At 23.7% G+C, this 16,825-nt stretch overlaps 1 protein-coding gene across 1 annotated transcript; it reads right to left on the bottom strand.

The window, feature by feature from the left end:
- Nucleotides 1-4,515: 4,515 nt before the first annotated feature.
- Nucleotides 4,516-16,694, bottom strand: LOC145743729 (non-lysosomal glucosylceramidase-like). The gene is made up of 20 exons (XM_082561763.1): nt 16,517-16,694; nt 16,046-16,178; nt 15,795-15,883; nt 15,406-15,521; nt 14,955-15,179; nt 14,027-14,126; nt 13,214-13,377; nt 12,866-12,968; nt 12,515-12,636; nt 11,688-11,848; nt 10,681-10,830; nt 10,268-10,342; nt 9,785-9,876; nt 9,437-9,544; nt 8,934-9,085; nt 7,873-7,979; nt 7,402-7,544; nt 6,888-6,994; nt 6,428-6,619; nt 4,516-6,041 (listed from the first exon to the last, which is right to left on the bottom strand). The coding sequence occupies exons 1-20, from the start codon at nt 16,611-16,613 to the stop codon at nt 5,802-5,804; spliced, it is 2,676 nt and encodes an 891-aa protein (XP_082417889.1). The 5' UTR covers nt 16,614-16,694; the 3' UTR covers nt 4,516-5,801.
- Between the last annotated feature and the right edge of the window lie 131 nt (nt 16,695-16,825).

Genomic DNA, 16,825 nt, shown 5'->3' with positions numbered 1-16,825 from the left:
TAAATATATTTCGCTTTTGTGATTATGTTATATGATAAATAATAGGGCAAGCATGTTGTTGTGTTATTAATATTTAATTATAAGAATATCAAGAAGGGGAAAATATTTTTTGTGTTTAGTCAAATCATTTAATAATTAATTTTTTATTTATCGTTTTGTTTAATATTTGTAATTAATTATTTTTGGTTTAATAAGGGTGATATTTTTGGCCAATGATATTGCATAACAATTTTTAAATAAAAACGAAAAATAATTGGTTTGTTAAAACTGCACAGGTCCATTTAACGTGTTTTTAAAAAAAAATTTTTAAATATTAATATTTATAAAAGTTATAAATATTTTATTAAAAATTGATGAAATCTCAAAACCTAATATTATATATTTTATTAGACGCGCATTGGCCTAACTAACATTCAAAATAAAACATTTCGCGGAAATTTTTAGTAGAACAAAAGTTTGAGCTAAGTTATATTTTGAGTTTAATTTGGTCACGTGATATTTGTAGCCAATAATATTGCATACAATCTTTTTTTTAAATAGAAAATTTTAAATTAAAAAATAATTTTTCTGATAGAACCGCACAGGTCCAATTAATGTGTTTACAAAAGTCATAAGACTTTAGCTTAACTTGTTGTAGGGGCACCCCACAGATAATTGCACCTTTGCTCTTACATCTTATAAATAAATATCTTACTATTTGTGATGCGTACATTTTTAAAATTAGATTTAAAAAATTTTAGATAACGAACTTATATCAACAGAGGCAAAATTTGACAAAAGTTAACAGGTTTGATAATAATTTTTATAGTTTCCATAAAAGTAAAATTTTTAAATCTATTTTTTTTTAAATTATTACGCAGCACAAATAGTAAGATATTTATTTATAAGATGTAAGAGCAAATGTGCAATTAGTTGTAGGGTCCCCCCCAACAATTGACACTAATGTCTAATGTCTTTAGCTTAAAAGGGACGTGTAATAGTACATTTGATATTGTAATATGGTAAAAATGCAGTTATTCCTAACATTTTTAAACTTAGATTTAAAATAATTTAGATAACGAACTTATAACAACGAAAGAACAATTTAACAAAAGTTAACAGGTTCGATAAAAATTTTTAAAGTTTCCTTAACGTTAAATTTTTAAAATTATTTTCTTTAAAATTATTACGCACCACAAATAGTAAGATATCTATTTATAAGACGTTAGAGCAAATGTGCAATTATCTGTTGGGTGCCCCCACTACACAATTTAAGCTAATTTCTTATGACTTTAGCTTTGAATGGGATCAAATGTAATATGACACGGTAATAATATTTAAAGTTTCCTTAATAGTAAATTTTTTAAAATTATTTTCTTTAAAGTTATTTTTTTTTAATTATTGCGCACCACAAATAGTAAGATATTTATTTATAAGATGTAAAAGCAAATGTGCAATTATCTGTGGGGTCTCCCCCAGTCAACAAATTAAGCTAATGTCTTATAACTTTAGCTTCAAGGGGACCTGTCATATTGCATTTGATAATATGATACGATAATAATTTTGAAAGTTTCCTTAAAAGTTAAATTAAAAAAAAATTGTTTTTAAATTATTACGCAGCACAAATAGTAAGATATTTATTTATAAGATGTAAGAGCAAATGTGCAATTATCAGTACCCCCCTCCATTAATTTAAACTAATTTCTTATGACTTTAGCTTAAAAGGGACGTGTTATATTACATATTGTGATATGGTAAAAATGAGGAAAATCTTAGCATTTTTAAACTTCGATGTAAAAAATTTTAGATAACGAACTTATATCAACGGAGGCACAATTTGACAAAAGTTAACAGGTTCGATAATAATTTTTAAAGTTTCCATAAAAGTAAAATTTTTAAAATTATTTTCTTTAAAATTATCACGCACCACAAATAGAAAGATATTTATTTATAAGTTGTAAAAGTAAATGTGCAATTTTCTGTGGGTTCCCCCTGAAAAATTCAAACTAATGTCTTATGAGTTTAGCTTAAAAGGGAAGATTTATTTTACATTTGATATTGTGATATGGTAAAAATTCGGTAATTCCTAACTAACACAAAGTAAAATTTTTAAAATTATTTTTTTTTAATTATTACGCACCGCAAATAGTAAGATATTTATTTATAAGATGTAAGAGCAAATGTGCAATTTTCAGTAGGTTCCCCCTCCAATAATTTAAACCAAGGTCTTATGACTTTAGCTTAAAAGGGATGTGTTAAATTACATATTGTGATATGGTAAAAATGAGGAAATTCTTAGCATTTTTAAACTTAGATTTAAAAAATTTTAGATAACAAACCTATATCAACGGAGGCACAATTTGACAAAAGTTAACAGGTTCGATAATAATTTTTAAAGTTTCCATAAAAGTAAAATTTTTAAAGTTATTTTCTTTAAAATTATCACGCACCACAAATAGAAAGATATTTATTTATAAGTTTTAAGAGCAAATGTGCAATTATATGTGGGGTCCCCCCCAACAACTCAAACTAATGTCTTATGAGTTTAGCTTAAAAGGGACGATTTATTTTACATTTGATATTGTGATATGGTAAAAATTCGGTAATTCCTAACTAACACAAAGTAAAATTTTTAAAATTTTGTTTTTTAAATTATTGCGCACCACAAATAGTAAGATATTTATTTATAAGATGTAAGAGCAAATGTGCAATTATCTGTGGGGTTCTCCCCCCATTAACATCTTTAACTAATGTCTAATGAGTTTAGCTTAAAAGGGACGATTTATTTTACATTTGATATTGTGATATGGTAAAAATTCGGTAATTCCTAAATAACACAAAGTAAAATTTTTAAAATTATTTTTTTTAAATTATTACGCATCGCAAATAGTAAGATATTTATTTATAAGATGTAAGAGCAAATGTGCAATTTTCTGTGGGGTTCACCCCCTCCAATAATTTAAACTAATGTCTGATGACTTTAGCTTAAAGGGGACCTGTCATATTACATTTGATAATATAATACGGTAATAATTTTGAAAGTTTTTTAAAAGTTAAATTTAAAAAAAAATGTTTTTAAATTATTACGCAGCAAATGTGCAATTATCTGTGGGGTTCTGGGGTTCTCCCCCCCTTAACAATTTTAACTAATGTCTAATGACTTTAGCTTAAAAGGGACGTGTTATATTTATTACATTTGATATTGTGATATATGCGTTAATTCCTAACACATAAATTAAAGCAAGTAACAAACTATATACAAAATAGAAAATAAAACATCTTAATAAAGTTGTTTAAGTGGACATATTATCTCGATTTCTTGATTATCTTCATCATATCTGTATAACAAGTAAAAGAAGTTACTTATATAAATAGATTAACTAGCTAAAAACAAAATTTCTTTTAACTATTTTGTTATCACATATTTTTGCGAATTTATTTGTCTAATATTCTAATCGCAACAATGCGGTTTGAATGAAACTTCGAATTTTCAATTTTGGAGTTTCACATTTTTTCGAAAAAGGAAGTTTAATGAATATTAATTTTTTTTTAATTTTTTGAAAAATGAGGATTTGGGGTTATTTGGCATATATTGGTAAATTTTTTTTTAAATTTAAAAAAAAATAATTTTTTTTAACAATTGACCTAGCATACGACGTTATGGTTATGTGACCGCATAACGTTATTTCGCGTGAAAACAAAAATAAGCTCTAATTTTAATATTATCGCAAATTTCTTTATTTAGTATTTTATTTGCAACAATGCACATCGAATTAATTTAAAAAAATTCCAATTTTCCGGTTTAAAGATTTTTACAAAAAAATATATATAATAATTTTTATAAATATTAATATTTTTTTTAAATATGTTCGTTACAATATGAGGCATGTATTGAAAAATTGTCTTTCAAACTAAAAAAAAAATTATTTAAAAAAAAGATAATTTGAGTCAGTTTTAATATTACAAGCTAAATATAAAATGTAAGAAAAATTAAACGAAATTTTAATTTGCTTTATTTAAAATAAAATATCCAGTAATAATAAAGTTTTTTTTTACCTTTTCCTATACGTTGGTTTCTTTTTGACGATATAGACATATGCTGGCATCAGTCATTGATCAGAATTCATCTGCTTACATCTTAAAAATCCATAAATTATAGTTTTAAAAATATTAAAATTATCTAAATTAAATCAATGTATTAAAAAGATGAAATCAAACCTTAATTTTATATATTAAACAAACATTTTAGAACACCTACCATTATTGTAAATTAAAACCCTCACAATTCTTTTACTGCAAATCATTTGCTTAATGTAAGATTGTATTTATTCATCAACAACCTTACGCTAGAGACTAGATGTGCAAATGATGACGTAAATCTAGTTCACAATCAGTTATAGCTACCCGAGAAATAAAACGCCAATTAACGAGTTTTAGGCTAGAATAAAAGGCAAAACTTAGTTGTCTTTAAATACGGTATATGTAAAAATGGTGCTTACTGCCTAAAATAAAAAAATTAAAATTACATAGCATTTTTTAAATTTTATTAAGCATTATAAAATACGAATATTAACCAAAATAAAATAATTTGAAGCTTATGTCAGTTAAATTTGTAAAATAACAGTCTGGGCCACCAGCAAATAACAACAAAACGTTCAGTCACAACAAAAAGATAAAATTTTGATATGCTATTTTGGAAGAATTGGAGAAAAACAAAAAGAAAATTGAAATATCCCAAAAATATGCCTATAACATACACATAAGAGTTGTTATATGATACAAATAAAAAAAACTGCGAAAAAAAACGTAGTAATAATAATCCTTAATTACTAATTTTACATAATTATTAAAAAAATTATTTTATTTTATTAACCCAGCTTTTAACGAAGACTTAATAACGAATTTTAAAGGTGAAAACAAAAAATTAATAACAACATACCTACAGTGATATTATACTGCTTGCTACTACGTCACTGTTTTGTGACGTCATCATTCACGCTAAAAGTGACGTCACAAGAGTATTTTAAAAAAAGACAACATTAATTTACAAATGTATATGACATAAGAATAAACAACAGTAATAAAAACATTATAGAATAACAAAAATTACATGAAAAAATCGTTAATGATAATTTTAAAATGCCACTAATAACTAAACACAATTTTAAACACTGTTCAATAGAAACTAGAAGCACAAAATTACCTACTTCAATAATTTAAAATCATTTTATGATAGTTGAAAATATTTTATAAGTAATTGCACATTGCTTTAGCTAATTTTCTAGATTTTTTCGGCAAAAAACTAAAAATTTTTATAAAAGCAGCAAAAAAGAAAAACACTTGAAATATTTTACAGTAGTAGAATAGAAATAAACTAAAACTATGTAACATTCTAAATAAATTTCTAATATTTTTGAAAAATAATTGTTTTGGTATGATATATAAATAAAGTGCTTAAACGTAGGGCAAGTTGTAAAAAGTTAAATATATATTGATGGCTTAAGTTAAACATGACAAGTATTTAAAAAATGCCATAGTAAGATTTATATAGCATACCACAAAATATATATTTAATTTATATATGTAAAAAAAAATAATTTGAAAATTAATTTTCATTTTTATTACAAAATAGTTGATTTTAAATAGGTGTTTGTAAATTTATATTTTAACTGACTTTTAAAAAAAAAATTTTATTCTTAAATCATTAGACAAAAATATATTACCTAACATGAATAAGATTTTATAATTTTTTTCTTTTGATAAAGAAAAGTTTTGTAAAGGTATTTCTATTTTTTAAAATTTAATTTCCTACTATTTTTGTTTCAAGTTTCGATTAGTTTTTCTTCCGCCAACCCGTTTTCGACGTCAGGTTTTTGAAAAATTTCGGGGTTATTTTCAAGGGCATATTGAACCCCCCAAATACTAAGGGGCCTCATATAAGCAAGGGAGCGATATACCCCGCTTGTCTTGAATGCTTCTGGGGTTTGGTAAGCCATTCCGTAACGTTGCCAACATGAACGATAAATTCCACTCGCAGTTCTAAACCCTTCTTTAAACATTCCCTAAATTAAAAAAAAAATTAAAATTAACAAAAAATAAATTAAAAAAATTAAAAATTAAAAAAAAATTAAAAATTAAAAAAAATTAAATTAATAAAAGTTTAAAATTAGAAAACAAATTAAGTTTAACAAAAGAATTAAAAAAAAATTAAATTAAAAAACAACCCTTAAAAAATATTAAAAAATTAAACAAAATGTTCAAAAAAGAAAAAAAATTAAAATAAATAACATACAATACGCTCTCAAAACAAAAAAAAATATACACAAAAAAATTAAACAGAATGTATGAAAAAAAATTTTAAAATAAATGTTTTGAAAAAAAATTTAACAACATTGTTTAAAAAAAATTAAAACAAAAATATAAAATTTTTATTTTTTTTAAATTTTACCTTAAACATCATTGTAGATGCAAGTGCATAAGTTACCCCAGTCCACACCTCATTAGATTGAACACTCGAGTTATCAACCTTACCCTGGGGTTTCATCCCATTCACGGCCCCACTTTTGCCCCCGTTATATTTTTCCACATTGAGGTTGTAGACTTTATGAAGAGCTTTCTCTGCATGACCTTCTGGTAACACCTAAGAAAAAATTAAAAGTTAAATAAAAACATTTAAATAAAATTAAAATTTGAAAATTGTTAAATTTAATAATTGGGTTAAAATGATAAAATAAATTAAATTTAAAATTATTTAAATAAAAAATGGGGTTAATAATAAGTTTAAAATAACCTAAAACCCATTTACTACAACATATTTACATGATACTTTTATACAACAAGTTTTGTATATAACATCTTTACATAAAAAAATTACTTATTTTTTATGAAAAAATTCTCTACAATCTTACATCAAATATTCCAGTTGACATAAGAAACCATTGTCCAGCTAATTGATCGGCCATAACACTTGTACTATGTCGTCTGTTTGGATTGCAATCATAATTGTAATAACAACCTGAAATTAAACTTAAATTTTTTTTGTTGGAAAAAATTTGTAAAATCGTACAGTTGTTCTATGGTTGAGATTTTAATTGTTCTAATATGGTCGCAACTCTCAACTAATATTTGCATGTGATAAATTACCTGCGCACCACAAATGGCAGTTTTATTTATTTGTAGACTTATAAATCAGACATACATGTACATATAACAATACGTCCACTAGGTTTAATTAAATAAAGATTTAAATACATATTTAGGGTCACTTGTTTTTCCAAGTCTCCAAAAATATAAAAATGTAAAATTCAAGAGAAAATGAGTTAGGATTGCAAATAAAAAAAAGGATTTATTAATAACGAATGTAAAGTAAAAAATTTGTTCAATCTTAATTTTATTTTTATCCTAAAAAATTTTTATTTTTACCATTCCATAAATGTTTCTCGTAAGCAGCTTTAGCTCGCTCCAAAATTTCGTTAAATTTTTCCTCGGTTACTTTATCCTCTAAAACCTTGGCTGTCTCCACCATAAACCTAAGCGCAGCTAACCATAAACCTCCACAGTAAGCACTGTAAAAAATTTTTATAATTATATATTATTTTACAAAATAAATTTTATGAAAAAACGACTAAAAAAATTATTTAAATTTTTATTATTCAAAAAGGGTTGAAATAAAGTTCTTAATATATTAAAAATTGTGTTAAATAAAATAAAAAATATATGATTTTAGAAAACTGAAATAAGTGTTCAGCTTATGTTAAAATTTGTATTTCAAAAAAATATATTTTTATAAAGACAGTACATAGGCTATATGTACATACTTTAAATATCAAATTTACAGAATGAACATAAACATTTCTGCATACAATTTAAATAAAAAATCATTAAAAATTTTACCTTGGTCCTTTCACAAACCATCCATCAAAAGTTTGGTCAGCTTGTCCACTATTTTCAATCAACCCATCTCCGTCCTTGTCATGTTTCATACTTGCTTCCATTACTGTCTGTAATAAGTAAAGTTAAGTTGTTAATATTATTAAATAATAGTCAATTTTGATTGTCATAATATGGTCGCAACTTGTAACTTATATTGGGACATGATAATTTACCCTCAAACAACAAACATTAGTTTTATTTTTTGTGGGTCTAAAAATTGGTCATACAAGTATATTCAAATATATATTGTCAATTTAGCTCCATTATCTTTCAATTATTGTTTTTTATATATAGATTTATTCAAATATAAGAAGGAATTTTTACAGCCTTAACCTAAAGTAACTTATGTTACCCAAGTCTTATTTTTAAGCAGGACAGCAAATTGTTTTTTTTTTTTTTTGTATTTTAAGAATACCAATATAGCAATTAAACTAGATTATTATGTGTTGATGCCCAGTGTCTTATACAAATGCAGATGAAAATCAATATAATGATAGTAGATGCATCACATAATTTTAAACAACAATTATAAAAAACTAATTTTATTTTATGTCAAAGTAAATTAATCCAAAATTTAGCACAATAAAATTTTTAACAAAAAAACTAAACACTTTTTACAATTCTTGTTCTAATCAAAAAAGCTTTCTGTAGTATTCAAATTTTGTTTACACATTTTGTACACATAACACACCAACCTATTTAGCCAATCAAATTTAACAAATTAATTATTAATTATCGAGTAATTAAAAACATGTGTTCGGTTCAACAAGTTCAAATATTAACACGTGCTTCAAAATGAATTAATCAAATATGTTTTTAACTGGTTACATAACAATAATTTAAAATTAAAAGTGTTTAAATATAACTTGAAAACAAAAACAAAGTTTAAATAAAAAATATTAAAATCATAAATAAAAAAAAAATTAAGTTATCAAAAAATTCAAAAAAGATTTTTCAAAAGTTTAAAATTTTGAAATTACTATTATAATAATAAAAGTTAAATAGAATAACACTCATCTTACCTTGCATATTGGCCACATTGTCTCTAGAAAAGTCTTATCTTTAGTAATATAATAATCTCTGTAAGTCTGAAGAACAAATTTTGGATTTAAATCTTTCCAGTCTGCCGTGTCATGAACAAAATATGAATTAACTTCCAACCATGGTTCATCATCTATTAAATATTTATTTAAATTAAAATATTTAAAATATTTAAGCTGCATTTTAAATATTACAATAAGGTCTCAACTTGCAAATAATATTTGCTTGTGATAATTCACCCGTGCACCACAGACAGCAGTTTTTTTTTGTTAATTTTGCAGGCATATAAATTAAACTTACATTTTTAAAAATTAAATTGTTCACTAAATTCAATAACAAACACATTTTTGATTTACTAGTAAAGTTAAATAATAATATGTTTTACATTATAACAAAATAAACTTTAGTTCATTTAAATACCAAAAAAATGTAACCACAAAATTTTTTTTTGTTTTACATAAAATAATTAAAATTTAAAACAAACCTGGGCAACCCACATCATGAGGTACCACATTAGGGGTTTTTATTGGGGCTCTTACCCCTTCCATTAAATATTTACGACTATTTGTATTCGAATGTAAGATGGCGGCAGCTATAATATTTTAAAAAATAATAAAAATTTAAAAAATTAAACATTTTTAAATAAAAAACTAGTAAATTTTATTTATATAAAATTGTAACCAATTTTTAAAACTAAATCTAAAATAATCAAAATTAGCGAAAATAGGTTTTAACTTACTTATACTAAAGCAAGTTATAAATATCATTATTTAAAGATAATTTAATAGTAAAATATAATCTCCTATAGATTTAAAAAATACAGGAATCTTACCAATATCATATTGTAAACTGAGTTCTAACTTCGGCCATAAAGCAGCTAAGGCAATAGATGCATAAAAATGAACGTCGTATGTATTGTACATTCTTAAATAAAAAAACAAAGTTATGACATTAAAAATACTAGTTAAGTGCCCGGCCCTACAGGCTGTTATTCAACTTATAGTTGGTTTATCTTTAATTGCTTATCATAATGTTGTTAAAACAAAAATTTGCCAGTAGCGACTTGCCTTCGGATAACAAATGGCAGTTTTTGTTTTATTTTAAAACCTCGTAAATTTTACATATACATATATTATATATATGTAGACTATTTAACTCAGTTATATATAGATTATATAATAATACCAAATAACAAAATATGTAAGAGCTTTGTCAAAATATATAATATATAAAATGTCAGATGAAATTGTATATTAAAGATATAAAATTAAATTTTAAACGCAAAAATGTGATTAAATAAAAAAAAACTACATACTTGTATTCTTGGCCCTCTAAGTAAGCAAATCTTCCATATTCTTGAATTAATGAACAATTTCTTATTTCAACTTCACTAAAAATTAAAACAAAGTGAAATTTTTTTATCGTAACTTTAATAAACAAATTTTTTAGTACTAAAAAATTACATTTTTTAATACACATTTTATTTAAATTAAGTAAAAATTGTAAAACTGAAAATGGAACAATTTATATCATTTTTATATAGTAATGTCAGTAAGAAAAATGGTTAATAATTAGGACAACATTATTACAAAAAATGCATAAAAAAAAGTTTAAAATAAATTTTGAAGTTAAACAAATATTATAAAATTTAACAACAGTAGCAAAAATATTTATCTAAAAGAGACAAATGGTTAACCATTAACTACATGAGTTTAGTCTTAAAAATACCTTTTTGGAATGCTTTTATCGGTTGAATTTGTGACACCATTAGTTTGAATCTGGTTATCTTGCTGGTCAGCTTCTAACCATATCGTACCACCATCGGTTACATAATATAGTTCATTAAATATCGCAGATTTGTACCAAGATGGCAACTGGCTAAAATTTAAAAAAAATTTAAATTTTAAATAACAAAAAATAATCAAAAAAATTGTTTTTTTTTAAAAATATCGATTAGTTTTGAGATTTAAGATAAAATTTAATTTTTTTTAGAGGATATTATAGGTATATTTTTTTAAACTAAATGTTTGTACATTAAAGTATATTAAACTTTTATAAACAAAAAATTTAAAGCATTTTGAAAAATAAAAGCCATTTTTTATTCTTTTATAAAAGTACCATTATTACAAAATCATTGGAAAAATTTTTTTGATTTTTAACATGTTTCAAAAAAAAAAAATTAGAAACCTATTATAACTAAGAAATAAATTAACCCAATTTAAAAATAGATGCTAAAAAATAACTGTATTAAAATAAATACTCCTCATTCAAATTTTTAAGAAGTAAATTAATCATTAAAGTACACAATAACAAAAATTTAATTTGAAAGCTTTGATAATGTTATTAAAAGAACTTAAAACAACTTGATTGATGTAAAATGAGTTAAAACAAAAATAGAAAAGTAAAATATGTTGCATTAACAATGCTTTAACTTACCATCTTTTGTGAGATAATGATTGCAAAATTTAAAAAATATTTGTCAAAAATTTAAAACTTGTTAAAAAAGATATAAAAAATATTAAAACCAAGTTTAATAACAAAAGTATCAATGAATAATTTTTTTTTTATTTTAAGAATAGAAATAAACAATTAAAAAATTTAATTTGTTATAACTAATGAAAACGAATTTCTAATAAATTAAAAAATCTAATTACTAAAAAACTACAATACTATTTTAAACTTTTTTATCAACTTAATTAATTTAAAACATTTAGTAAAAACTTATATTTTTTTACCTGTTGTCCAGAATAGGAGATTGCCAATTTTCAATTATTTTTTCCCATTGTGGATATTTGTTAAGTGAATAAGTAGCAATATTAGGCCCAGCGTTGCCTTGGTAACCAAAAAATCTAGTATACCTTCTTTTGTAAAATTTTACCTTGTCTCCAAAGTGAACCTAAAAACAATAATTATTTAAAAAAAAAACTTTAAAGGTAGATTATTTTAAAGTTAACGCTTTTTAAACTAAAAAAATTTGATTTTATTAATTTTTTTTAAGTAAGGTGACTTTATTTTTAAATTGTAATTCAATTAAAAATAAATAAATGTTTTTCCAATTATATAAATTGTTATTGCTTACTAACAAGTAACAATTAACAAAATTAGAACATAAATAATTCATATAAACAGAAGTTATTTTGCAAAATAATTGTTTTATTATCTACTTAAACATAATCGGTTTTAAAATTTTTAATAATTGATAAGTTAACATCAATAATTAAAAAGTACTAAGCAGTTGGTAGGTTAAATGTTTAAAGCATCAATAACTGAAAGTATAAATTAGATAAAAAACGAAAATCCAATTTAAATAAATTAAACAAAATTTAAGTTATGGCTATCATCACAAATTTCTCAAAAAACTTCTGCCGAGTCAAAAACTAATTACAATCAGCAGATTAAATTAAAATATACCAGGTCAATAACATTTTAAAATAGTAGAAGCATTAAGTTCAAGTAACAAAAGTTACTTTATGTCTAGGCTGAGATGCTAACCTTACCACATTAAAGATAAATAAGTATTTAAATAGCTGTAACTTAATAAGTTATTTAATATGTTAGCAACCTGTGGCATATCCCAGCATAGACAGAAATCCAGAGGTTGACTTTTAGAGTTTGGTTGAATAATTGTTGAACAAGAAACAGCACAAGCGGTAGCTTCACCTTTTAACGATTTTCCACTTTCACCTTTAACAAAACAAATTATTTTAAACATTTACGTAAAATTTTAAATAAGAAATCGGTATTTTTAATTACAACATAGTCTAAAAAAATTTAAAGTTTTAAAATTAGGTGATATTAGGTTAATAATATTCTTCAATAAAACAGTATTTACAAAGCACATTTCTGTTGTGTTTAAATTTAATATTATGGTACAAAATATGCTTGAACAAAAATGAACTAAATTTTTGTTTACCTTGTTTTGTTCCTAATTTTCCATTCTGTAAAAGTGGGTCCCATATTTCATCACCATTACCTCTTGGATTAAAAGATGTACAATGGGTAATCTCAGTATTTTCCTAAAAAATTTAAATAGGGCACAATAAAAAAATATGAACTCCTACTAAGCCAATACTTAATCAGCAGCTTAATTATTGAGCAATTATAAACAATAATATTCAAACTGCAAACGGCAACTTGAGACTGGGTAGGGGTCACAAATGTTACTCTATGTTTAGGTTGTGAAGTCGACCTTCCCACATCAAGATAAGTTTATATATACAAGAAAAATTGTATGAAAATAAAAAGCAAATAAATTTTAAACCTTTTCCGATGCTGCAACAGTCATGGTGTAAGGCATTTTAGCATGAGTTGTGTTATTCATTATAACTCCTTTTACAAGGTTTTTAACCTCAATTTTCTCGCTTTCCGAGCTTTCGAAACATTTATTAAACATTCCAGAAGCATTTTTTAATAACTTGGAATTTCCTGAAAAGTTCAATATAATTTTAGTGTTTTTATTAAGTTTAAAATTTCAAATAAAAAAAGTTTTGTACAGTTATCATTTAAAAAAAAATGTGACTAGACCAATTATAATACATAAAAGTGTAATGTTAACAAATTTAAAAAAAAATTATAAAAATAACATAGACCACATAAAAATTAAACCCTACTAAAAACAAGATGCTGTCATTTCCGCATTTAGTTTGTTATTTTAATAAATTTTTTAAAAAACTAATTTTATGCTAAAATATAAATAACTAACACACATTTATGACAAAAGGAAATAATAACAAACAATAACAAAAAATAATTGTAAAACGTATTTTAAATACTACCCCAATAAAAAAAAAATAAAAAAAAAAAATTGAAATGGGAGAAGTAAAAGTGTAAACATTGTTTTGACAACTAAAAATGACTTTCTATAATAACCTATGAGTGTTTTCAAACCAATGTTTAATAATAATTTATAGCAATAGTCAATAAAAAAGTAGTAAAAGGGCAAAAAAATATCAAATTTTTGCTAAACCACAAAAACCAATTTTGTATTTTAACTTCTATAATACATAAGACAATGAACAAGAATATCTTATAATACTTCATATCCCCAGCTGTATAACAATATTCAATATATTACCTGTACCATTTTCCATAGACATTGTAATTGTCACATTAATTTCCTCCTTATTATTGTTCTCAATATCCCATATAAACAATGCACAAGGAAGACTTGTATCCTAAATACATTAATTCTTAAATAATTTTTTGTTTTTCATTTGTTCTTTACAATATGTGCAAAATTTAATATAAATACTTCCAATTTTTTTTCGATTTTTTGCCAAGATTTTTTAATAAACATAAATATTGTTAATTTTATAAGATATTATATTTTAAGATAACTTTATTAAAGGTGGTGTCAAAATAACAATAAACCTAAGGTTGTCAACAGTTGGCTGATAATATTGGCAACCAATATATTTAATTAAACATAACCAATGAAGCAATGCCAATATTATTATTATGTTTGGTTACCTATATAAAAAGTTATAAAAACCCTTAGTGTCAAGTGGTTAGTCATGCTTAAAATTCAAAATAATCAAATCAAATAAAATTGGTCAAAATAATAAAGCAGGGCCTTACAGTAGTTTGATAATAGGAATATTTTAAATAAAGTTTTCTTGTATTAGTAATATTATATATTGTGTGTTTAGTGGCAAAAACCAATATTTAAATTTTGTAAATTTCCAAGTTATATTAAAATAACTGTTTGTCTTGTACAAACAAGCGTAAGAAAAGAGGATAATGTTGATTTAGGAATTTAATTTGGTATACTGGAATAGAAAATTACTTTCAGTTTTAACTTTTAATTAGGAAATAGATTTTAAACCCAGTTAGAATTTGAATAAAAAAAATAAACATTAATAAACTTAATAACCTTGTTAATAAGAAATTCATTTAAATTAACAAATTTTCAATTTCAATTTAAGATTATTTATTTAATAACTTGTATTACAATAAATTATCAATATATGAAAAGGTGTTTCCAACAAATTATTTAAAATTACCTCATAGTCATCTGGAAACACTGGGGAAACCTGTCTACAAGTTAGAACCACATTCTCTGAAGGTATTTCATAAACTGTCCATGCCCTTGGATAAAGACCATGATAAAATGAATAAGAACCATCAAAAGACCAGTTCCAGCTGGTTAGATGAGTGGTTGGTGCGGGTCTGGTGTTTAGAACTTTCTGAAAAGTGGTCTTGTTCTTTCGTCGAATGGTTACTATAAACTAAAAAACATTTTTTTTAATAGTTCGGGTTTTATTAATTAAAAATTTTGATTTTATTAATTGGGTAAACAGAATACAAAACTTTAAACCGTATTTCAAATATAAATAAATCTTTAAAATTCATATTTTTTTAAAATGTAAATACTTCTAGTTTAAAAAAATATATTTTTAGTCCAATAAAAACAATATTTGCTAAGCAAGCAACACAATTTTTTTGAATAAAAACCTGATCAGCAGTCGGCGAATCAAAAGAATAGATTCCAGGTTGTAGTTGCCATTTACAAAAATCTCCCGCCCAACCTCGGTTAATGGTTCCTCCTCCTATACCACCTAGGGGTACACCTAAAATAAAAAAAAATGGTAAAAAAATCTTATAAGTATGTTTTTGTGTAAAATAAACTAACAATAGTCAATTACCAACAAAATTACACATAAAACCTTTACATTTAACTGTTTAATGTATACTTAATATATTACTTTTTTTTAATAATATATATATACTTTAATCTAAGTGCATACAATAGATTATTTTATCAGTACATTCAAATACATTTAATCTATTTTAATTAAAAAAATTTTAAAGAAAATGTGGACTTGTACATAAAACAAACAAACCATAGATTTGGTGAAGTGGCATTTGATTAAAAAAGTCCATGCAAGGTTTCTTATTTACCTGTGCCCTTTGCTTGTAAAAATAAAGATATCTGTACAAAAAATATATATATATGTTAAAATAGTTTATGTTCTGTTAGTCTGCACCAAAATATTAAAATTTTGCCCAAAATTCTACTTAGAATTTTTTTTACAAAAATTTTTCACATAATTTTTAAGAATTACAATTTTTTTTAGATTTTTTAAACTTTTACCTTACACCCAACCCTACGAGAGAGGGAAGTTGTGTCAAAGGAGGTAGATTCCAACTTTTTGGGCAATTTTGAAATTTATGATTAAGTGCAATTCTCCAGCCAAAACTTGGGACATTTTCCCCACTTGATTTGCCTGTAAAAGAAAATTAAAAGTAAATTTTCTAAATAAATTTAACAAAAATACTAAAAAATGTGGGCGGTAGTTTTTAGTATTTTACAAAATTATTAGTTTTTAAAATTGGTTTACTCTTATGCTTTTAAAAATTCTACTCAAAATTTTTTATTTTATCATATATATATAGGCTAGTTTTTCTTTTACAATTTTTTTTAGGAATTATATATATATAATTTATTTATGCTGTAACGGTTATATACGTTTTTTATTATATTTTTTTACCAAAATTATTTTAATTTAATATCTTTATATTATTTACAATATTTCTTATTAATTAGGCTATTTCATTTTTAAACCTTTCCAGTTTTTCATGAGGTTGTTATCTTCTTCATCATCAGGATGAATTAAATCCCTTCCCTCCAGATTTTTCCACCAAAAAGGTTCCACTTCCATTTTGGGAATAATTTAATTTCTTTTATTTTAAAATAAAACCTAATTTTAATATTAACTTAATTGACTTAGTAATATTAACAAAATATAATCTGAAAAGTAAAAGGGTCAAAAGTACATTGTAAATTAACAAGTTTAAATATTACATTTTAACATTTAATTTTACTGTAATTATGTTGTCTTGAACAAATTTTATTAATAAAAAGCTATATGAG

Source organism: Corella eumyota, chromosome 2 (assembly GCF_963082875.1).
Source record: "Corella eumyota chromosome 2, kaCorEumy4.1, whole genome shotgun sequence".
Classification (NCBI taxonomy): Eukaryota; Metazoa; Chordata; class Ascidiacea; order Phlebobranchia; family Corellidae; genus Corella; species Corella eumyota.
This window is presented reverse-complemented; position numbering and strand designations above follow the sequence as displayed.